This window comes from Choloepus didactylus, chromosome 1 (genome assembly GCF_015220235.1).
Source record: "Choloepus didactylus isolate mChoDid1 chromosome 1, mChoDid1.pri, whole genome shotgun sequence".
In the NCBI taxonomy this organism is placed as follows: Eukaryota; Metazoa; Chordata; class Mammalia; order Pilosa; family Megalonychidae; genus Choloepus; species Choloepus didactylus.
Genome location: NC_051307.1, coordinates 249,635,444 through 249,658,289, shown reverse-complemented (window position 1 = coordinate 249,658,289; position 22,846 = coordinate 249,635,444). Strand labels below are relative to the sequence as shown.

Below are 22,846 nucleotides of genomic sequence, written 5' to 3'. Positions count from 1 at the left end.
TACCACATGAACCACATGGCCCCCTGAAGGATGAGAACCACATGGAGAAGAGATGAGCCCTCCTGGCTGAAGCCATCCCAGACCAGCCAGTCCCCAGCTGACCTATAAGTGAGTCCAGTCGACATCAGTTGAGCCTAGCCAAGATCAGCAGAGCCCAGCCCAAACTGTTGACCCACAGACCCATGAGCTAAATAGATGGTTATTGTTTTACACCACTGTGCTTTAGGTTGGCTTGTTTTGTAGCAAGAACTATTGATACCATATGTAACACCAATTTTCTTCAGATTCTTAGTTGCTCTTCTGCTTCAACCCCTCCCAAACTCCTTCCCAGAACCTGCCCAGTGTGGACTATATGCAACTCCATCTCCAATTACTATTTTCTTGAAGTTTTTATTATGATATCATTAAAATGAGGGAAGCCTGTAGCCAGCACAGCTTAGTGTTGCCCCATACAGCCTCAGATGGACTTTCAATTTTGTCATACTGCAGCTGTGTTCTTGGCTTATCCCAGTCTCGTGGTCGGCAAAATGTAAATATTAATCTCCTCCTCATTTTCCCTGCAAGCCTTTGTAGGTATTCACAAGGGACTAGATTTCACAGTCTGTTTCACCAACTAACCTGGGTCACTTTCCTTCATCTAATTCTATGCGTTTCTCTTTTGATGAAGTTCTAGAGTTATCAGCTCTCCTAAGGGAACCAAAATGCGGAGGCCAGTTCAGAGTGCTTCTCTGAAACTCTTCTCAATTTCACATTCATGTTCAATATTAATGGGGAAGGAGACCCACTAATATTAATATTAATGACACATCCTTCCTTCTTCATTTTGTATGTGAATTTTCTCTACTTAAGCTCCACAGAGTTTCATTTGTACCTTCCTGCAGTTCAAGAAACTTCTCCCCATATATGGTAGGCATCTTTGTTTCTTCCTTTTGAGCCCCTGTTTCATCTGCTTCTGGTAATAGAATTCAAATTTTCCCAAGGAACAACCCTTTCTCCTCTTTCCATAAATAGAGTATAACTGATTCCACCCTTGGCTCCAAAATGGGCACATGACTCAGGCTTGGCCAATCACAGCATGCATCCTTATATGTGTTTCCTTGGCCATAATTGGGACACATGACTCCATCAGAGCCAGTAAACGTCAAATTCAAGCATTATGCTGAAATTGGCAAGAAAAGCAAATCTCTGTTTTCATTGAGAACGTTGGAAAGATAAGACTGGAGCTACTGTGCAGCCATTTTATCATCATGAGGAGAAACCCTGCCATAATGAGTGTGTAAATGACATTATTTGAGCCCTTGGATTAGTCAGCCATGCTTAAAGAGAGCTACTCATGAACTTTTTGACTTCTGTTGTGTGTTTTTGTTTGTTTGTTTGTTTTTTGCCTTAAGGCAATTCGAATTAAGTTACTGATGTTTGCAAGCAAAGGTGTTCTAATGCACATCCTTCTTTTTTATATAAATTAGAACTTACTACAGTTAAAGGACAATTCATATGAAGCTCAAGGATAGGTGAAATTAAATCTATGGTGATTGTCTTTGAGATGTGGGAGTACTGAATGAAAGAGGTCAGTACAAGGGAACTTTCTGGAGTAAGGCTAACATCTATACCTTGACTGAGATGAGGGTTACACAAATATATACTTTGTCAAAGCTTATCAAACTGTTGACTTAAAATATGGCCATTTCACTGCACATAAACTATACTTCAATTTAAAAAATACTGCAATCATGACTCCCACCCCACTGTCCCATCACATACACACTGCTTGATGGAAACTCCTGTGAGCTTAGATTCATCTCCTCATGCTCTACCTGCCTGTTCCTCTTTCCACCACACATCTCTACTTTCACTGGCAATTTTAAAGTATAATGGCAATTCTTTGATACTCCTCCCATTGAAAGACGGGGCCTAGGTCACCTGCCCTGGAATCTGGGTGGGTATGTGACTGCCTCTACCAATTACGGCCAGTGGAAGTGACAATAGGTGACTTCCAAGGCTAGGTTATAAAAGGTGCTCCAGCTTCTACATTGCTTGCTAGAATGCTTCCTCCCAGTCTTGAGCTGCCATGTAAGATGGAAGCCCAACTTCCCTGAGACTGTCATGCCAGAACAGTCTCATCAAAGCATTCCAGGTGGGTCCAGTCTTCAGCCAGCCCAGCCCAGGCACCAGACATGGGAGTGAAGAAGCTATCAAGAAAATGGATATCCCTTTCCTAGCTATACCAGCTCCCAATCATTCACTTTACCCCCAGCCATCTGTGTCTCCCCAGCTAACCCTGCACACCAGGTGGAGCAGAGGAGCCATCCTTGCTGAGCCCTTTCTGAATTCTGGCCCTCAGAATCCAAGGACATAACAAAATGGTGGCTGTCTTATGCCACTGAGATCTGTGGTGATTTGCTACTGGTACAGGGTCTCCTCTACTCCTGACCTTACCTCACAACATCCACTGATGCAGCCCCTGACTTGAAGAAATCGGTGGAGTCTTCAACCTCCAGGACGTTGGGGAGAATCCTTTGCCAAACATTCTGCAAAACAAGACCCAATGAGAGCATGGTTCCTCTGGGGAGATGGGAAGCAGGTGTTGGACCAGATAGCAGCTGCTATCTGGATATCCCTCATGGCCTGATACAGGTGTGGGCTTCTCTCTGTCCACTCAGAGGTATTGCTCCTTTCCAGTGTGGACTTAAGGACTTGGAGTGACCACCACCTTGGAGAAGTAGGAACTGCCTCGGGCCCCAGAGCTCTCAGACGCTGGTGAGGCTGTCCTCATGCTCCACCTCACTCTGACTCCCAGCTGCTCTGGGATCATGTTCCAGATGTCCCATGATCATCCTGGGGGACAGATTTGCTAGAACTTCCTGAAACTCTGAACCCCCACCTCACACACTCAGGTTCACCTTGGTCCTTATCCATCTGGATTTAGCTTGTGTCCCCAGCATGACCCTGATACTGATGGCTGGGTGTAGTGGTGAAAGGGGGAGCAAAGCACGAGGGGCAAAAATGAAGATGTCAAGTATGGGGCAAGGGGCAGAGAAAGGGGATGGTGCTCAAAAGACTGGATTTTGTCCTTACTGAGATATTAACTTGTTCTGTGAACAAAGGCAAGTCATCCTCACTCTATCCTGAGACCTGTGAAGAGGCAGCAATCTCTGGCCAGTGTATCTGGTGGGCCAGGGAGAAAATGAAAGTTGGAAAGCATGGTAAAAGCATGATTGCACTGTGATGGTTATTCTTATGTATCAGCCTGATGAGTCCCTGGTGTCCAGTGGTTGGGTCCAACCCTGGTCTATTCAATTGCCATTAAGATATGTATGTCATAGATGAGATTTGCATCCACATTCTGTTGGCTTAAGGAAAGGAGATTACTCTCAATAATGTGGAAGGGTTTCACCCAATCAATTGAAAGCCTTAAGAGCAAAGAATGGAGATCTCCCAGAGAAGAAGAAATTCTGCCTGAGGACTATACCATCAAACTCTTGTCTGAGTTTCCAGGCTGCTGGCCTGCCCTAGGGATTTCAGACTTGCCAGACCCCACAATTGCATTAGCCAATTTCTTAAAATAAATCTACAAATAAATAGAGATATATAGCTATAGATACAATCTCTATCCATAAATCTCTATGGATATGGATATGGATATAGATAGGGATATAGATATAGATATAGATATAGATATGATATAGATATAGATAAATAGAACCTATAGATAAACCAATTCTCCTATTGGTTTTCTGGGGAATCCTGACTAATAGAGTTGTCACCACCCACCCAATCATGATTCCTACTTATAGATAGCTCACCTACTGACCAGCTTTCATGTTCAGACCCATCAGGCAATCCAGCCATGTCAAAGATAGGACAACTGTTCTTGGGCACCTGTCAGAAGAGGAGCCCATAAGGAACCACTAGCGATGCCTACGCTGGTTCCTATTCTCTGGCTGAAGTCCAGGCAGTGGTGGTCCTGGGCCTGGTATGAGGGGTGGCAGTGGGTCAAGGCCATCAGAGGACCAGTCCCCTCTGCAGGGATTTGTAACCCAACCTCTCCATGGCCCCATTCAATTTGTCTTGGAAAGGTGTCAAGTTTTTGTCCTTTCCACTCGTGCCTTTAAAAAAAATTATCTGAAGGGTCCAGCTCTTAAAAAAAGAGACAACCTCATCCCATTCCAAGTGCTACTGGACTGTAAGCTCCAGAAGGGCAGCTCGCCCAGCTGGCTCTAGAGCCCCAGGGCCGGGTATGCAGTCTGTACCAGAGCAGTTGCTCCAGGGATATTTTTTGAGTAAATAAATATGGGTCTTTTTTTGACAGACATTCAAAGTGTTCAGCTTTCAGTTAAGGAAGTTCTTGGCTTCTCAGTACCCAGTGGACCAGGGCCAGCTCCTTGCTGGGGACTGAATCATGTCCCCCATTACAATATGTTCCAGCCCAACCCCTGGTCCTGTGTCGTGAACCCATTTGTAAATAGGACCATGGAAAATATTATTATTAATTGACGTATAGACTCATTCATGAATAGGATCTTCAAAGACCCTATTTAGATGGGGCCAAACTGTAGGCCTTAATCGAAACTACTGGAGTCCTTATAAGGAGAGGCTATTCAGACACAGTCAGAAGAACCCAGAAGTCAGTGGAAACCAGAGGAGCAGACACTAGGAGAGGGAGACGGCCAGATGATGGAGAATGGCTGGAACATTACCGTCTCCAGGAGAAAGCCATCCCTGCCAAGACCTTGATGTCAGACTTCTAGCTCTCAAACCATGGGACAATAAATCTATGCATGTGATACTTGTCATGGCATCTCTGGCAAACTAAGACAGTCTTCGTGTCCTCCCCTTGCTGCATCCTCCCCGATGCACTCATTATTTCATCCCCAGTTCTCCGCCCAGCCCTGCCAACTCTGGTCTGTCTTCTCTGCCATGTCCCTCAGCCCCTCACCCCTGAGCTCCCTGCAGTTCCCTTAAATACAGGGAGCGCCCTCTCACTCAGGGCCTCAGCGTCTGCTGTTCTTTCTGTCTTAAAGTTCTTCCCCCAAATCTTCCCTCTGTATTCAGGTCTTAGCTCAAATGACTCCCCCTCAAAGGCTTTCCCTGACGGTTCCTTCTAAAACTGTGTCCCACCTCCGAGCCTCAACTGGCCTCTCTCCCAGTTTTATTTCATTCACAGCACTTCTCACTCTCGGAAATTATTTCATTCATTGGCTGAGTTGCTTATTGGCCGTCTTCCTCATGAGGATGAAAGCTCCCTGAGAGCAGGGGCACTGATAACTACTACTTTCCTAATGTCCTTTGTGGCATTTAGTAGGGGTTCAATAACATGAACTTAAAATAAATGAACTACCTGACTGAATAAATGATTGAGTCAATGAATGACTGAAAATCCCATCCAACGTCACGCATTCAATAAGGCTCAGTACCCATGCATGCCCTGCAGGAAGAGGGAGATGGAGCGAGGGAACAGGAAGGGCCAGGAACAAATTTTAGGAAGTGACTGTTTACCGAACTTTAGGTTGAGGAGACTTCAGGAGTCTCAGAGAGGGAAGTTCTCTCTCTGGCATCACACAAGGGCAAAGCTGGATGGGAGTCCAGCTCTGCCTGACCACAAACCCTGTGCTGGTAAAGCAGCCTCTTCGGAAGGCTCTAGTCCACAAATCCTCATCCCAGGACACGGGACTTGGCACCTAACTTTTCAGCTATTCCAGAAGCTTCTGTTCCATTTGTTCACTAGTGACAATGAGCCCTTAGAAGACTCAGACTCAGGTGGACAAATCCCAGTGGTGGAGGAAGGAGGGGTGAGAGGACATCAGGAAGTCCCAAGAGAGGATATGTCTGAGCCCATTGATATACCTGGAACCACCACACATATCCACAGGGGGAATGCACAGCACAATTCCAGGAAGCACCATTCACAAAATACACATGCAGTGCACAGCCTGCCAAACAGACAGCGGCCTTCAAGGTGCCTCTTACCCTCACAGCCTCTGCAGTGGCCAGCTCCTCCTCTGTCAGCTCGAGGGCACTGTCGGCTGCTCCCTTGAAGAAGCGTGAGGCTGGGATCATCTTGCCATCCTCCATCTGGATGTTCTTGACTAGCAGCTGCAGAAAGAAGGACTTCCTGGTTACTGCAGTCAGGCCAGTGGGAAGGGCAGCCAGATCCAAGATTAGAGACATTCCCCACAGGGTGCTAGGCTTGGCACCTGAATTCTTACAATGAGGTAGGCGCAGGGAGTCCCAGAGTAGTCATGAGGAAAGAGGCTCAGAAAGGTGAGGCTACAATTCTAAAGGAAACTGCAGAACAGATATCAGAACTTGGGTGCCCTGCCTCACATCTCCTTTTCTCTTTTACCCACCCCACTACCACCACTCTCATTTTTTTAATGAGAGTTTTATTATTTCTTTATTATTTCTATAAAAATGAAGCACACTTATTGGGAAAAAGTAGGTATTACATTGAAAGTCAATCTCAAGATCATAGCAAATCGCCCAGTCCACAAGTTCTCATCCTAGGAATGTGAAGCTTGGCACCTAATTTTTCAGCTCTTCCAGAAGCTTCTATTTCATTTGCCCACTGTTGACAATGAGTCCCTAGAAGAGTCTGACTCAGCTGGCCAAATCCCAGGGCCTCAGTGGCAGAAGAAGGAAGAGAAGACTGGATAGAACCAGCCCAGCTCCCACACAGCCCATGGAAATACCTGGCAAACATCCTCAGAGCCCCCTTTGCATACAGAGGTAGAAATGGATAGCAACATCTAGCATTGATTAGAGTGGACATCCGCAATTGAACTCATGCCAGTCCCAAGGAAAGCCACCCCACACTTCATCAGGCCTGTGTGTACCAAGATGGCCAAGGGTGCAACACCCATTGAGTTTGCTGAAATTCCAAAAAGTGCTCAAAGACCCCATTCCAGTATTCCTTCTCTCCCTTCCCCTAGAATCTTAGTAAGAGGAAGAAAAAAATCCAGACCTGCCCAATCACTGCCCAGAATGAACATTATCAGTAGAATATCCCAGCAAAGACGGTGGGCTTTGGAGTCAGAATTTGGGGGTTTGAATCGCATCTCTGTCACAGACTAGCTGGGTGACCTTGGGCAAGAAATTTCAACTCTCTGTGCTTTGATTGCCTTCTTGATAAAATGGGTATGATATGAATACATCTCACAGGGTTGTTGGGAAGATTACATTTAATACATACAGATTTAAAACAGTTCCTGGCACATTGAAAATATTCAACAAACATTAGCTATTATTATTAGTTTCAGAACCTGCTAATACTAGGAATAGCTTACTATTACTCGTTATGTGCCAAGCAGGGCTCTAAGAGTTTTGCACGTATTAAATCACAGAGAAGGAAACTAAGGCACAGAGGTGAAATGACCACACCTAGGGGCTCTTTAGAGACTTGGCAAGACTAAAAGGAGGTCCCGAGTTCAGGGCTTCCTGGAGAGGGCTTCTCCCTATTTTGTGCTGTGACACCCACACCAGGCACCCAGCTCTGAGGTGTCCATTAAGCAAAAGTAAGTGGGACCCAGCCTTCCAGTCACAGGGACGTGGTTAAACCCCATCAGACAGTCCACGCATGGGGCCAACCCAGCAGTCGGGGGCAAGAATGGGTTTTCCCTCACTGGAGTGTGGGTTTTCCCCATCTCCTGTTTCTCTACCAGAGCCTGGGCTCTCGCTGTGGGGCTGAGACTCTAAGCAGGAGTGCAGGGTGAGCAGCACATTTACCATTCTGTCATCATTCCCAAAAAGGAGGAGCCCTGCTTTGGTCACCACTCCCGGCCGGTGGGCTCCTGGAATGGGCAGAGCTTCCCCCTCGGCTGCCAGGCCTGCAGTGTTCAGCGTCGAGTTGAAGAATGTCAGCTTCTGTTAAGGAAAGGAAAACCAGAAGACAGCAGATGGGATGAAGCCCCTGGAGCAGGCAGCCCAGGGAGGGCTGAGCAGGGCAGGGAAGATGAATAGCAAGGTGGGGGTGCAGGGGACAGCTAGAAGGGGAGAGCTGGCAAAAGGCCCAGGAGACCTTGTGTGCCCCTAAGAGCCGGGCCTGCATCTCCAAGAGCCCAGGGATGACAGTCAAAATATTTAACTAGAAAGTCAGAGAGCTGCAGGGGCCTGGAGGCCTCAAGCTATGTAGGACGTTGATCCTTTAGTTCCTGGATTGTGATCTGGAAAGTCCTGGCAGGGGGGCCAAGGTGGTGAGACAGCACTTGTGTAGCAGGGGGCAGGTCAGGGCCATGGCTATTTTCCAACCAGTACAAATATATTTGGATATTTTTACAGTCAGTGGGGTCACACCAGGCACCTGGCTGAATTCCAGCCACAGGTGCGTTCCTACCTGTCCACAGGCCTCAGTCCAGGCACCCGGTACTTTGTCGTTCCCACGGATCCAGTTATGAATGGCTTCTGCTGGCTGGTCCCAGTTGATCTGCAGGATTGGGGCATGTATGCTCAGGGGATCTTGTCCACTCCCTGACCACCTAGGCAGCTCCTCTGGTCTCTACTCCCCTCCCCAGAGCCTTGGGTTCAAAGGTCTCAATTCTTCTGCTGTGATCTGGTGACCCCTGGGAGTGGACAGAGCCTTGGCCAAGGAGTCAGAAATCCTGGCTTCCTCTTGGAGAGTGGTCTGAGGCCCCAAGCTGGTCCAGGCCTCTCCCTCAGGGGCCCCAGTTCTGGGCGCTCTCTGACCTCAGTCTCTCACAGTTCAGTAAAGGTTTGGGGAAGATAAAGTTCAATTGTTGTTAAGCTGGCCAAGGCCCTACAAAGAGTCACAAGTACAGACAAAGTGCTCAGGCCCATCCCATAGTGCCCCCCCCAGCTTCCCCCAGCCTACAGAGCTCATGTAGACCCCCATACAGGACCCCAGGATCCCTGAGCCCATGGGTTCCCCAAGGATCTCCTATCCCATTCTAGCTCCAAGGAACTGAATTCTCTCTCATACCTCATCTTGGAGACTTCAGGTTGAAGCTGACATTTTATTTCCCACCTGTCCTCTCTCTCCCCTATAGCTCTTCTCCCTCCCTGGGGAGACCTGCCTGCCTGTTCTTCCTAAAGAATGAACCCTGTTTGCCACCTTGCAGATGCTGGTTACCTCCCACCTCTCCATGGCACTGCTCATGCTTTCCCCCACCTGACTGCCCACTCTCCTTGCCTTCAACAGTTACAACCTAAACCACCCAGCTCAAACCCCAGCCTCTCCAGGATGGCCTCTTAGACTTGGGAGAGTTGACTTGCTCTCTGCTCCCTACAACCAGTGCACAAGCATGCTTCCTGGTGGACAGATGGCACTCACCTTGGCATTTTCCTTTTTCTGAATTCCCTCATAGGTGGCTCCTTCCTCGGGCTGAGAAAGTCTGGGAGCTTTTCCTTCAGCAATCAGATGCACAGCCTGCACCTAAGGAGATCCTAGGCTCAGTTGTCTTCCCCAGCATTAGGAACCTTCCTTTACTCTCTATGATGGCTAATTTCATGCATCAACTTGGTTAAGTTATGGTGCCCAATTGTTTGGTCAAGCACTGGCCTGCTTTTTACTGTCAGGATATATCATAGATGGGATTTGCATATATCATCAGTTGATTGCATCTACAATACATTGATTGCATCTACAATCAACAAGGGAACTTTCCCTCAGTGGCATGGGGAGTCTCCTTATTCAATCAGTGGGAGGTCTTAAAAGCCAAAACTTAGGGTTTTGGAGGATGGAAGAACTATTCCCACCTCAACTTCAACATTGGCCCTTGATGGAATTTCCTACCAACCAACTTCCTCTGGGGGAATTCAGACTAAGGACTTCAGCATCACCTTTATCAGAGTTTTCAGCTTGCAGCCTGCCCTACGGAGTTTGGAATTGCCAGCCCCCGTGGTCACATGATCCATTTCCTTATAATCTCTATCCATCTATATGTTGGTTCTTTTTCTCTGGAGAACCCTGACTAACACACTCCCAGATTCTGTTTTCACACTGAGTCTGGCCCTTGGCTCCAGACTGCCCCGGACTCCTAGTGCAATGCCTGGCACACAACAGGCTCTCAAGAAATATCTGTTGTATGGACAAATGGAGTTAGCCTGACTCTCACTCCAAATTGCAAAATGGGCATAAATAAAACCCTGCTCTATCTACCACATGAGGTTTTATATCATCTTAGATTATGCAGACTATGAAGCCCAGTATGGGTATAACACACTCAGATCATTTCAGGCTGTTATTTAAAACATTCTCTGCCTTTTAAGAATGGTTCTTGAGCCCCACAGTGACTTTGGAGGTACAAGTTTGCAGGTCTGAGATGAAGCAGGGAATAATTTCTCTGTTAGAGAAACGGAGAGGAAGATGGTAGGGGCAGGAATCAAAAGGGAAGATGGAGAGCCAGTGAGACTGCGCACTTGGTGAGGGAGGGTCTAAGGGAGGAAACCCCCGTGGTGCCAGGATGAGTGGATTTGGCATCAGAAATGTCTAAGCCAGGGCTCTCCAATAGAGTTCTCTGTGACAATGGAAATGTTCTCTATCTGCACTGCCTAATATGGAAACTGTGAGCCATGTGTACATACTTGAAAGGTGGCCAGTGAGAGTGAGAAACTGAATTTTTAATTATAATGAATTCTAACTGATTTAAATTTAAGTAGCCTCATGTGGTTAATGGCTATCATACTTGTTAACAACTCTAAAGGATGCTTTCAGTTTTTTTCTGGGGAATATGTCATGGAACCCTTCTGTGTCTCATTAAGTCTTCAGTCAAGTTTCCTTTGCTTGCTGCTTTTTGTGAGCAAGTGGATTTTTTAGAGGAGAATACAAAGGAGATGGTTTCCCTTTCCCTGTACTAAGAGTTAGAAGCTTTGAGCTACCAGTTATTATCTTTCCTTCCATTTGGAGGCAGCAAAGCTGAGAATAAAGCTAACTGAACAGAAAAGCAGTGTCAAGGGATAAAAAGCCTAATGATCTGGCTCAAGCTTCTGGATCCAGCCAGCTTGGTGCCAGCCCCACCTTTAGTCTTCTCTATTAAATGAGCCGAAAATGTCCCCCATTTTGCTAAAGCCTTTCGAGTTTGGTTCTGTTCATTGTAGGCAAGATTCCCGCCTGCTGCAATACGTTATCATTATTTTTCCTAATCCTGCCCCTTTGATATGCTGAAATGGGAGCTCTCACCCTCCAGAATCCTAGAATTTGGGGAACAGATTCCTGGCCAGCTCCATGACAAGCACCTCCACCTAGCGGTGGGGAGTTGGGTCTAGAGAGGATGCCTGGGAAAAGAAGGGCCCTGAGAATACACGTCAGGGGAGAGGACAGTGGCATGGCCAGCTCCCAGCCCTTACCATCCCTTTGATGCCTTCAGGGAAGAGGAAGCGGTTGTACAAAGTGCTCACGGTGTCATCTGGGAAGATCTCACACTCCTTCTGCAGCAGCAGGTCCCCCGTGTCCAGTCCATCATCTGCCCAGAAGACGGTAAACCCTCCTTTCTTATCTCCATGAATGAGGGTCCTAGGAAGCAGAGGAATCAGAGAAGGATGCTATGCCGGTTTGGATGTATTATGCCCCCCAAAATGCCATGTTCTTTAATGCTGTCTTGTGGGGGCAGAGGTGTTAGTGTGGATTAGGTTGGAATATTTGGATTAAGTTGTTTCCATGGAGATATGACCCACCCAACTGCAGGTGATAACTCTGATTGAATTATTTCCATGGAGGTGTGGCCCTGCCCATCCAGCGTGGGTCTTAATTAAATCACTAGAGCCCTATAAGAACTAAGACAGAAGGAGCTTGCAGCTGCAGCTTAGAGAGGCATTTTGCAAAATGTCATTTTGAAACGTAACCTAGGAACAAGCAGATGCCAGCCATGTGCCTTCCCAGCTAACAGAGGTTTTCCAGACGCCATCGGTGTTCTTCAGTGAAGGAACCCTACTGTTGATGCCTTTGTTCAAACATTTGCATGGCCATAAGACTGTAACTTTGTAACCAAATAAACGCCCTTTATAAAAGCCAATCCATTTCTGGTATTTTGCATAGCAACAGCATTAGCAAACCAGAAGAGATAGATGTCTCCTGTGGCTGGCCCCTGTGGCTCCTGCCACCCTCCAGCACCCCCTCCCCTTCCCCTCTGGGGATTACCAACACCTGCTCTGGCAGGAAGTGGGAGGGAAAAGGAAAACAAGGTTTATCAATGCTGATTACGTGCATGGTATTATGCTGAAAGTTCTTATATGCCTTATATAATTTAATTCTCACCATAGGTTTAACAGGTGTTGTGTCCCCCTTTTACAGTTAAGGAAACCAGGTCCAGAGGTCAGGGAGCCTGGATTCCTACAAGACCTATCTGCTTCAAAACCCACTCTTTCCTCAGTTCAAATATCGCCTCTTCCAGAGAACCTCCCTGACCACCCCTTCCAAATTGCCCCCACCCATCAGAATCCAACACATTGCCCCGTTTCATTACCTTCTTAGCACTTCACATCATCTCAAATTATCTCGTGTGTGGGATCCTTTACTCCAGTCTCAATTTATCTTTCTTTTTCCAAGTAGGATGCTCCTTAAGAGCAACGTTCGCTGGATTACAAGCGGGACTCTGGGGCCAGACTGCCTGCTCTGTGACCTCCCATGTGCCCCCAGCCTCTGTGCCCCAGTGACCTCCTCTGCAAGGGGGGAAAGTGGCAGTGCTCTCTTGATGGGTTTGCAAGGTGCTCAGCAATGCCAGTCCCTGGTGCTACAGAAGCATTGCCTTTTATTGATAACATTTCCCCAATGCATTTTATGAATGACATCCAACGTCCATAGCTTAGGTGCCACTGTGATACCAGATTAGGCTAAGGGAAGATGACAGTTCAGGCAGACTGGGGATGGAGGGGAGGGGGTGAATTGGGGATGGACCCTTCCCCCACCCTGTGGCTTTGCCCTCTCTCACCAGTTGATGGCCGAGGCCCCTCGATGCCTGGGGAGCAGAGATGGGTGGTAGATGATGGAGCCATGCCGGGGAGCACTAATGATCTCCATGGGGATGAACTGGCTGCAGAAGGGCAGGACATTGAGCTCGGCACCCAAAGCCTGGTATTTTGCCACCACATCTGGCAGAGCCTGTCCTTTCACCCGCCAGCGGGGGAATTTGAACACTGGCACTCCATCCTTCTCGGCTTCCAGGCCTGTGGGACAATGGGTGAGAAGTTGGCCTCTCCCTGCTCACCCCCTGCTCACTCCACTGCCACCTCTGCTTTCCGGGCAAAGTGGCTCCCAAATCTTCCCTCTGGGCCTGTCCCTCCCACCCTCCACCACTGTCCCTGCTGGGCTCCAGCAGGCAACACTCTGCGGACAGCACTGGACACAGGTGAGGTTCCAGGGACTGCTTTGACGGCAGTCTGCCTTGGGTTGGTTACCAAGTCCTCTTAGCGCTCCCCTCTTCTAGAAGGAATCTTCTAGAAGGAGCCCAACCCAATGGCTGACCTGTCTTCAGCTTGACCCACTCCTGTTGACTCTCCCTTCCAGTCATTAAGTTATAATAGTCTCTTTGTCCTTTGATGCTCTGCTTGGGAATGCAGGGGCTGGAAGGCTGCAAAGCTTATTTGCAGCTCTGTCAGCTGCTCCATGCTAGGCTCTGCCAGGAAGAGATCCTAGAAGGAGCCTGGATGGCTAGAGTGGGGAGAAGGGGCTTGCTCCTCTCTGTTGGGTGCCTGTCCCCTAAACACCAGCCCAGCCTTGCTGCTTCACCCCAGCAGCAGCAATTCCTTTCCATAACAGCAGCTGAATCTGGTTTGTAGTTTTTCCAATCTTTGCAGAACTAGCCTCAATGCACCTCTCACCATCCCAACACTGGCACCACTCAGCCAGTGTCTGCATCCCAGAGGTCTACACTTCAGCCAACAGGTCCCCTATCATCACCTGATGAGCTGTGCCTCCTCTTCAAAGGTATGAACCCCACTTTTCCAAGTCTCCAAGTTTTAATAATTACAACTGCTTCCCTCTACTTCTCTAGTCTTGGAGGTCATAGCTACCATCTGCAGATAATACCTCCTGATACCTTAGAGGTCCCTCTTGCGTTTCTTGTTCTTCAAAATCTAACTGGCATTTCTTTTTATTAAATTCTCTTAAACTAGCTGATGTGATGTGTGGTTCCCGACTGGATTTGATGGATGCCTCCTCCCTCTTCTCTGCCAGCCCCACAGTTTTGAGGGTGGGTAGGATCTGATGTGACCAGATTGGACCACACTTGCAAAAGCTGTCCCCATTGTGACCAGTGAGATAACCTCCACAGGACACCTGAGGTCAAGGTCAGTTGTATCGTGCAGGAGAGGTCAAGGTCAAGTAATAGTCAGAGCCACGGCTCTGGGCCCAGCATCAGAGGCTGGTGTCAAAGCTTCAGGGCTCAGGCTGGGGTGGGCTCAGGCTATCTGATGGGTCACACTGTGGTTAGGTCCAAGACTGAAGTCCTGCCTGGTATCAGCGCCCTTTGGGAGCTAAGTCCTAAGGTCAGAATTAGGGTAGCCTAGTTTGGGGAGAATCACTTTTCCTTAATGAATTTAGCTAGCCCCAAAGCCCCTTCCCTAAAATCCTGGCATCCTGTTCTTAAGCCCTCCCCCTACTGTGTGTCCATGAAGTCTGATGAAGGACAAGGACTCCCTAGAGGGTCTGTTCATCCAAGCTGAGGGCCCCACATATACCTGGTTCAAAAGGCAGTGATTCTCAAAATGTGCTCCTCCTGGAACCAGGGATAGCACCATCTCCTGGGAACTTGTTAGAAATGCAAGTTCTGGGACCCTGCTCTCATTCCCACTGAATCAGAAACACCCACCGTTGGGCTCAGCACTCTGCATTTTGACAGGCCCTCCCAGAAAAGCTGACCTTGAGGCAGGCTTGCTTCTGAGAACCCCTACCCACTGCGACCCCTGGCCTGGCTGCTCTTTCCAGCAAGGATGCTGGAGTTAGAGAAGCTGGGAGTGGTCAGACAGCCTGCCCAGGAGTGGCCCAGACTCAGGAGCACACTGACCGCTGACACTTCTAGCCAGGAGCCAAGGACCAGGTCAGACTTTTCCAGACCCCTTCTCCAGGACACAACCCCCACCCCAGATCATGTGGGGAAGGGATCTCTACTTATTCCCAGAAAAGCTTCGGAAGTCAGTTGGCTCCCAAGTGGGAGTCAGAGTGGACCATGCAGGACTGCTTTCCAGCCACGGGAGCCCACTGACTTCACACCACAAGTCCTGTGCTAACTTTTGCTCTCTGCCCACCTGGTCCACTGCCACCCATCTACCTGGAGCTTAAAAACCTTTCCCTGCTGCCTGGGGGCTCACTCACCCAGGGGGTCGGCCTTCCCATCCTTGTCTGGGACAGTGAACACGCCGACTATCTCATGGCCCTCCTTCCTCAGGTGGCTGTAAACTTCCTGGCCAAACAGGCTCTGCCCGATCACGGCAATCTTCATGGCAGCTGGTCTGGGATGGAAGGTCCTGGGAGAGTAAGAAGGCTGCAGGGTCAGCACGAAAACCAACTGGCCTTAGAGAAGTCTCACCTTTCCTCCCTATGATGCCTTGGAGCTGTTTACCCCAGGAAAACATGTTCCTAAACTTAATGCATTCAAGTAAGGGTGAACCCATCATAAGCAGGACCCTTGCAGGGGGCCACTTCAGTTAAAGTGTGGCCCAACCCAATCAGGATGGGTCTGAGTCCTATTATTGGAAGCCTTTATAAGCAGAATGAAATTCATACGGGGAGAGAGAAAGACACAAAAGTATAGCCAGAATTTGAAAACAGAACTCAGAAGAGAAGGGAGAGATCAGAAGAGGCTGCCATGCACATTACCATGCAATGGAAAAGCCAAGGACTAAGGATCACCAGCAGCCAACCCCAGAATGCCACAGTCTTTGGGAAGAAAGCATCGTCTTGATGATGCCCTGATTTTGGACTTCTCCTGGTCTCAAAACTGGGAGCCAATAAATTCCTGCTGTTTAAGCCAGCCCATTGAATGATATTTGCTTTGGCGGCCAGAAAACTAAAACACTCCCCCTCTTCCAACCCCTTCAAGCTTCCTCTGGTCTTGTGGCTCCATGGATGGCCGAGACTGCTGCAGGGAGATGGCCCTGTGAAAGGACCAGAGAAGTGGATGGTGAATCCAAAGGCTCTGCAATGGTGAAATTCTAGATGCCATGGGAGAGTGTCAGATAGTTATTGCAGGATTAAGGGGATTCCTTCTTGAACCCCCCCCCCCCAAATTGGCATGGAACAGTGGCAGGAACACTGGGTGTCGAGTCCTTTGAGATGACCTTGACCATATTTCTGCAACTAGCCAGCTCTGCGACCTCAGTTAAGTGATATCAAGCCTCCATCTCCTTGTTGGTTGATGAGGAACATGCCACATTCTTCAAATGGGTTTCAGCCTATCAGGTAGGCTTACTCCCCTGAACCATGGAGACCTAATAGTAGCAAGCAAGGGGGAGCCTCAGCTTGAGAGGTTTGTACACTCAGCCTCTAGGGAAGATAGTGTTAGCATCCTGATTTGATTTGCTAATCCTATTACGATTTTTACATCTATGAGCAGAGGAAAGTTGGCAATTTTCTTAACCATACCCATTCGAAAGCATGTGTTCATACATTTATAAAGAGAGACAAAGAGTGAGAGGGGAACATTTCCTATGCTAGAATTGGCTTATCAAATTAGTGAGAGAAGGATGAATTATTCATAGTGCTAGAAAACTGGCTAAGAACTTCCAAAAAATATAAACAAATAAATCTAGCTCCACAATTTACCTCTTACTCCAAAATACAGTCCAACTGGATGAAAAAATATAAATATAAAAATCAAATATAAGGTTCATTTCGAGAGTAGGAGACCATCTTGCTTGGTGCCAGAAACCCTCGCTGGAGGAAGAAGGTCAGTGCTCGGGTAGAGCCAATCACTGCCAATGCCGCTAGTTATCAGAGCAGAATGGGCTGTAGTCCAGTGAAATAGGAAAGCTGCAAAACACTGTGGAGATCTAAGATGGCAGCATAGAGAGGAGGGGAGGCTAGTTAGTCCCCCTGGAACAACTAATAGGCAACCAGGAACAACTAGTAAATAATCCAGAATAACTGCGGGTGGAAAAATGTGACCATCTACTCATCATACACCAACCTGAATTGGGAGGAATGCCTAAGACTGCAACAGAAAATATGTACGCATAAACTGTGGCTCCAAGCTGGGAGCCCCCTCCCCCAACAGCCTGGACTGGAAAGCCTCATGGAGCTAGAGAGCAGCTCTCTCTGAGCAAGCAAATATAGCTCAGCTGAGCTCCAACTGGGGTTTTAATTAACAAGTGTGGACTGCTCGATACGAATCCCCAACAAGCAGACAGAGGCTTTGGCTGAAGACTGACCTTGGAGAGCCAGAGGGTGGCTGTGGACTGGCCCTGAAGGGAGCTTTCTGTTCCTGTTTTGGCTCGGTGGAGAATGACTCAGCCATTTTCAGTTCCCAGTGCTCTGACCCAGACAAGGGTGGAGATAGCACAGGCAGAGAGAGACCACTGAAATGCTAATGACCTCTCCCTAGGGGGCTACTTTCCCTAAAAGGAAAGGGGTGGGGCCCAGCTCTACTACCCGCCTTCCATTCAGAACCAGACCCCAGAGCCTGGGGGAAAACCACCACAGGCCACATCTCCTTACACCAGTCTGGAGTTACAGGCTGACAGGTGCCACCTGTTGGGCAGAAAAGCACAGTGACTTGAGGCCTTACATGGTGTACCAATCTTCTAGACACACCCTCAGGGAGATGTGATACTATTGCCTCCTTCTGAGACCTGAGCCCGTTCTGGTCTGGGAAAACCTGATTGGGGCAAACAGGGAAATCAGATGCCTAGACAACAGAAAACTACAACCTACACTAAGAAAAACAAAGTTATGGCCCAGTCAAAGGAACAAACTTACACTTCAACTAAGACACAGGAATTTAAACAACTAATACTAAATCAATTCAAAAAGTTTAGGTAAGATATGGCAAAAGAGATGAAGCATATAATGAAAACACTGTGCATACATAAGGAGAAACTGAAAGTTCAAAAAAACAACTGGCAGAATCTACGGAAATGAAAGGCACAACACAAGAGATGAAAGATACAATGGAAACATAGAAGAGCAGATCTCAAGAGGCAGAAGAAAACATTCAGGAAATGGAGAACAAGGCACCTGAAAACCTACAGACAAAAGAACAGATAGAGAAAAAAAATGGAAAAATATGAGCAACATCTCCAGGAATTTAAGGACAAAATGAAATGCATGAATGTATGTGCCATTGATGTTGCAGAAGGAGAAGAGAAGGGAAAAGGGGAAGAATCAATAATAGAGAAAGTAATTCACAAAAATTTCCCATTTCTTATGAAAGACACAGAATTACAGATCCAAGAAGCACAGCGTACCCCAAACAGAATAAATCTGAATAGGCCTACACCTAGACACTTAATAATCAGATTATCAAACGTCAAAGATAAAGAGAGAATCCTGAAAGCAACAAAAGAAAAGCGATCCATCACATACAAAGAAAGCCTGATAAGACTATATGCGGATTTCTCAGTAGAAACCATGGAGGCAAGAAGGAAGTGGGGTGATATATTTAAGATACTGAAAGAGAAAAACCACCAACCAAGAATCCTACATCTGGCAAAACTCTCATTCAAATACAAGGGAGAACTTAGACTATTCTCAGACAAACAGACAATGACAGAGTTTGTGAACAAGATACCTGCTCTACAGGAAGCACTAAAGGAAGCACTGTAGACAGAAAGGAAAAGACAGAAGTGAGAGGTTTGGAAAACAATTTTGGGAGATAGCAGCACAGCAATGTACGTACACTAACAAAGATGACTGTGACTACGGTTGAAAGAAGAAGGTTGGGACCATGTGGGACATCAGAACAAAAGTTGAAGGATAAAGACTGGGACTGTGTAACTCAGGGAAACCTAGGGTGCTCAATGATTGTAAGAAAAGGTACAAATATGTTTTTACATGAGGTAGAACAAATGAATGCTGTTCTAGTTTGCTAATGCTGCCAGAATGCAAAACACCAGGAATAGACTGGCTTTTATAAAAGGGGGTTTATTTGGTTACACAGTTACAGTCTTAAGGCCATAAAGTGTCCAAGGTAACACATCCGCAATTGGGTACCTTCACTGGAAGATGGCCAATGGTGTCTGGAAAACTTCTGTTAGCTGGAAAGGCACAGCATCTGCTCCAAGTTCTGGTTTCAAAATGGCTTTCTCCCAGGATGTTCCTCTCTAGGCTTCAGCTCCTCAAAAATGTCATTCTTAGTTGCTCTTGGGGCATTTGTCCGCTCTTAGCTTCTCCAGAGCAAAAGTCTGCTTTGAAAGACCATCTCCAAAATGTCTCTGTAAGCTGAAGCTCCTCTCTCAGTTCCAGTGCATTCTTCAAAGTATCCCTTTTGGCTGTAGCTCCTCTTTCAAATGTCACTCTCAGCTGCACTTGGGATATTTGTCCTCTCTCAGCTTCTCTGGAGCAAAAGTCTGCTTTCAATGGCCATCTTCAAAATGTCTCTCATCTGCAGCTCCTGTGCTTTCTTTAAAGTGTCCCTCTTGGCTATAGCAGCTTGCTCCTTCTGTCTGATCTTATATAGTGCTCCAGTAATCGAGGCCCACACTGAATGGGTGCGGACATGCCTCCATGGAAATGATCTCATCCAAGTTATCACCTACAGTTGGGGGGGTCACATCTCCATGGAAACACCCAAAAGATTCCAATCCAATCAGCACTACAAAGTCTGCCCCACAAGATTGCATCAAAGAACACGGCTTTTTCTGGGGGACACAATACATTCAAACCAGCATAAAAGTCAACATTGTAAGGTGTTAAAAATAGGGTAGGATTGAGGGGAAAATACAATCAATGCAAACTAGAGACTATGGTTAACAGAAACATTGTATTATGCTTCCTTTAATATAACAAAGGCAATATACCAAAGCTAAATGCGTATGCGGGGGTGGGGGGAGGAATAGGGGAAGGATATGGGACTCCTGGCATTGGTGATGTTGTCTGACTCTTTATTCTACTTTAGGTTAATGCTATGTTTCCTTTTGTTGCTTTCTAGCTGTCAAGTTTTGTTGTTGTTGCTGTTGTTGTTGTTTCTCTCTCTTTTCTTTTTCATTTTTCTCTCTGCCTTTTTTGACTCTTCCTCCTTCTTTGTGGAAGAAATGGAGATGTCCTTATGGGTAATGGTGATGGTGCTGAATATATAAATATGTGACTATACAAGGGAACCAATGATTGTTTACTTAGGATGGAATGTACGGTGTGTGAACAAAACCATCTTAAAAGATAGGGATTGATGAAGAAAACTTGAGGGCACTATACGGAGTGAAATAGACAGACACATAAAGGCAAATATTGCAGAGTCTCACTGACATGAACTAATTATAATCTGTAAATTCATAGACATGAAATATAAGTTATCAGGATACAGAATGAGGCTAAAGAATGGGGAGCGGTTGCTTATTATGAGCAGAATGTTCAACTAGGGTGAACTTAAAAGTTTGGAAATGGACAGGGGTCATGGTAACGTGTTGTGAGAATAACTAACAGTGTTGAAAGGTGTGTGAAGGTGGTAGAAAGGGTAAGCTCAGAGTCACGTATGTCACCAGAAGGAAAGTTGGAGGTTAAAAGATGGGAATGTATAAAACAGTGAATCTTGTGGTGGATAATGCCCATGATTAACTACACAAATATCAGAAATCTCTCTCATGAACTAGAACAAATGTATGCCACTGTAACTAGAAGTTAATAATAGAGAGGCATGTAGGAAAAAATCTATACCTATTGCAAACTATATACTACAGTTAGTAGTATTTTAACATTCTTTCATCAACAGTAACAAATGTACTATACCAAAACTATGACTCAACAATGGAGGGGGAGTGGTTAGGGGTATGGGAGGATTTGAGTTTCTTTTTTTTTTTTTTTTCTGTCTGTATTTCTTTTCTGAAGTAATGAAAATGTTCTAAAAATTGAAAAAAAAATTAATTGTGGTGATGGATGCACAGTTGTATGATGGCATCATGGGCAACTGATTGTACACTTTGGATCTTTGAATAGTTGTATGGTGTGTGAACAATCTCAATAAAAAATATATAAATTTTAAAAAAATCATTAAAAAAGGATTATGGGAACTTCTCTTTTTTTCTCTCTTCTTTTAGAACAGTTTAAATAACAGAATTAATTGACTTGAAGGGTTTGGTAGAATTCCCCAGTGAAACTATCTGGCCTGGTGCCTTTTTGGAAGGCAGCACTATCAGAGTCTCTATTTCTTCTATCAAAATTGATCTTTTTACATTTTCTATCTCCTCTGAAATCAGTTATGGTAAATCATGCTTTCCTTTTTCCTCCTGCGTCACTAACAGACTGCTTCCTGAAAACGTAGTTTTTCTGTAGGCTTTCTCAAGCAGGTCCATCTCCTCTACTTCTCCTCAAAACCAGAATAGAACTAAGCACTCTGTTCTTGTTTTGTACCCGTCACCAGAGAGGAATGTGCTTTTTCTCACTTTTTTCTGAGCTGTAAGCTGCAGGCAATTCCACCTTTCTCCTTCCCCCCTCACTGCTCAGTGACCATTAGTTTTAGCAGCCCCTGGCATACAATTTGTAGTTTGGGATTTCAAATGCTCCTACTGTCTTGGAGGATGGAGTCTATGTTTCCATTTCTAACAATCCTTTTGCATATGAGCGATTCTTAGGAAGGAAAGGGATCTTTACCTTGACATTTTCACACCAGAGGTTCCAACGTGCCCCTTTAAAAGTCTCATCTCTTTCCTTTTGTCAGGGCTAGGGCAGCCGGGATTATTTGGCACATTGAGGGTTTATGGATTAAAGTGCTGGTGTCTGATTGCTGTGCTGCATGTTCGCTCTCCAGCTCCAATCTTAGCCATTGAAGGCAAAAAGAACAAGGGTTTTTTCCTGTTTTATCTCTGAGCTAAGTCTTCCTGGACCTCTGTTTGTACCTGATAGCTTAGCACCATATCCATCTCTGGCTTGGGTTTTTTTCTGGGTTCTGTGCCTCAGTGGTCCTAAAAACTCCCTATTCTTATATTTTTTTCTGATCAGTTCATGTGCTATAGCATAATTTGAAGTGTTCATTTCAAAATCATAATTATAAGGGACTTATCAGACTATGCCTTTGATTAACTTCTTTCAGACCTAAGTCTTATAATCCTGTAAAACCCTTTCAGTCATTTCAATTCAAGCTATATTTTATGGGTCTGACCTTTAAATTTAAGTATACTTTCCATTTGAGTCCTTAAAGATTTACACAAACTTGACTGGTTTCTATGCAACCACTTCAATGAAGTACATATTCCATCTTGTAGCTTTCCATTCCTTAGCAATGTGCTTAACATCTTTAGTTAATAAATATAATCCACAGGGCAACAGAGAAGAAAGGAATTGAGTAAAGAACTTCTCAATTCATAAGCAATTCTATTCTTTCTCAATTCCTAAACAATTCTTTTCTTTCATTTTATTTATTTAGTCTTTATTGAGGTGAAATCACATAACATAAAACTGACCATTTTAAAGTGAACAATGGCATTTAGCACATTCACAATGTTCTGCAACCACTACCTCTACCTAGTTCCAAAACATTTAATCACTCCAAAACCCTGTACCCATTATGCAGTTATACCCGGTTTCCCCCCACCACCTCCCCCCCCCAATACCACCAATCTGCTTTCTATCTCTATGGATTTACCTATTCTGGTTATTTTCAAACAAATGGAATTATAAAAAATTTTTAAATAAAAAATTAAAAAAAGTTTAAAAAAACCACTGTGGAGTGCTCCCGTGTAAATAAAAAGGGGGAAAAAAATGTTTCTCAAGTCGGCCGCTGCACGACATCGGGCCGTGCCAGGGCGGGGGTCT

The 22,846-nt window shown here is 46.0% G+C and overlaps 1 protein-coding gene across 2 annotated transcripts in view; it reads right to left on the bottom strand.

Annotated features, from left to right (window-relative positions):
• The window catches only part of ALDH1L1 (aldehyde dehydrogenase 1 family member L1), a 64,624-nt gene that overhangs the window by 34,946 nt on the left and 6,832 nt on the right, over positions 1–22,846 (bottom strand). For both annotated transcript variants that reach the window (XR_005211723.1, XM_037803545.1), the window contains exons 2-9: positions 15,260–15,411; positions 12,879–13,113; positions 11,299–11,464; positions 9,284–9,385; positions 8,330–8,419; positions 7,723–7,860; positions 5,968–6,093; positions 2,437–2,528 (exon numbers count right to left, since the gene is read on the bottom strand). Coding sequence is in view for 1 of the 2 variants with exons in the window: in XM_037803545.1 (XP_037659473.1) it covers positions 2,437–2,528; positions 5,968–6,093; positions 7,723–7,860; positions 8,330–8,419; positions 9,284–9,385; positions 11,299–11,464; positions 12,879–13,113; positions 15,260–15,386 (1,076 nt within the window). In the remaining variant the exon portion in view is untranslated. The remainder of the gene's footprint in view (positions 1–2,436; positions 2,529–5,967; positions 6,094–7,722; positions 7,861–8,329; positions 8,420–9,283; positions 9,386–11,298; positions 11,465–12,878; positions 13,114–15,259; positions 15,412–22,846) is intronic.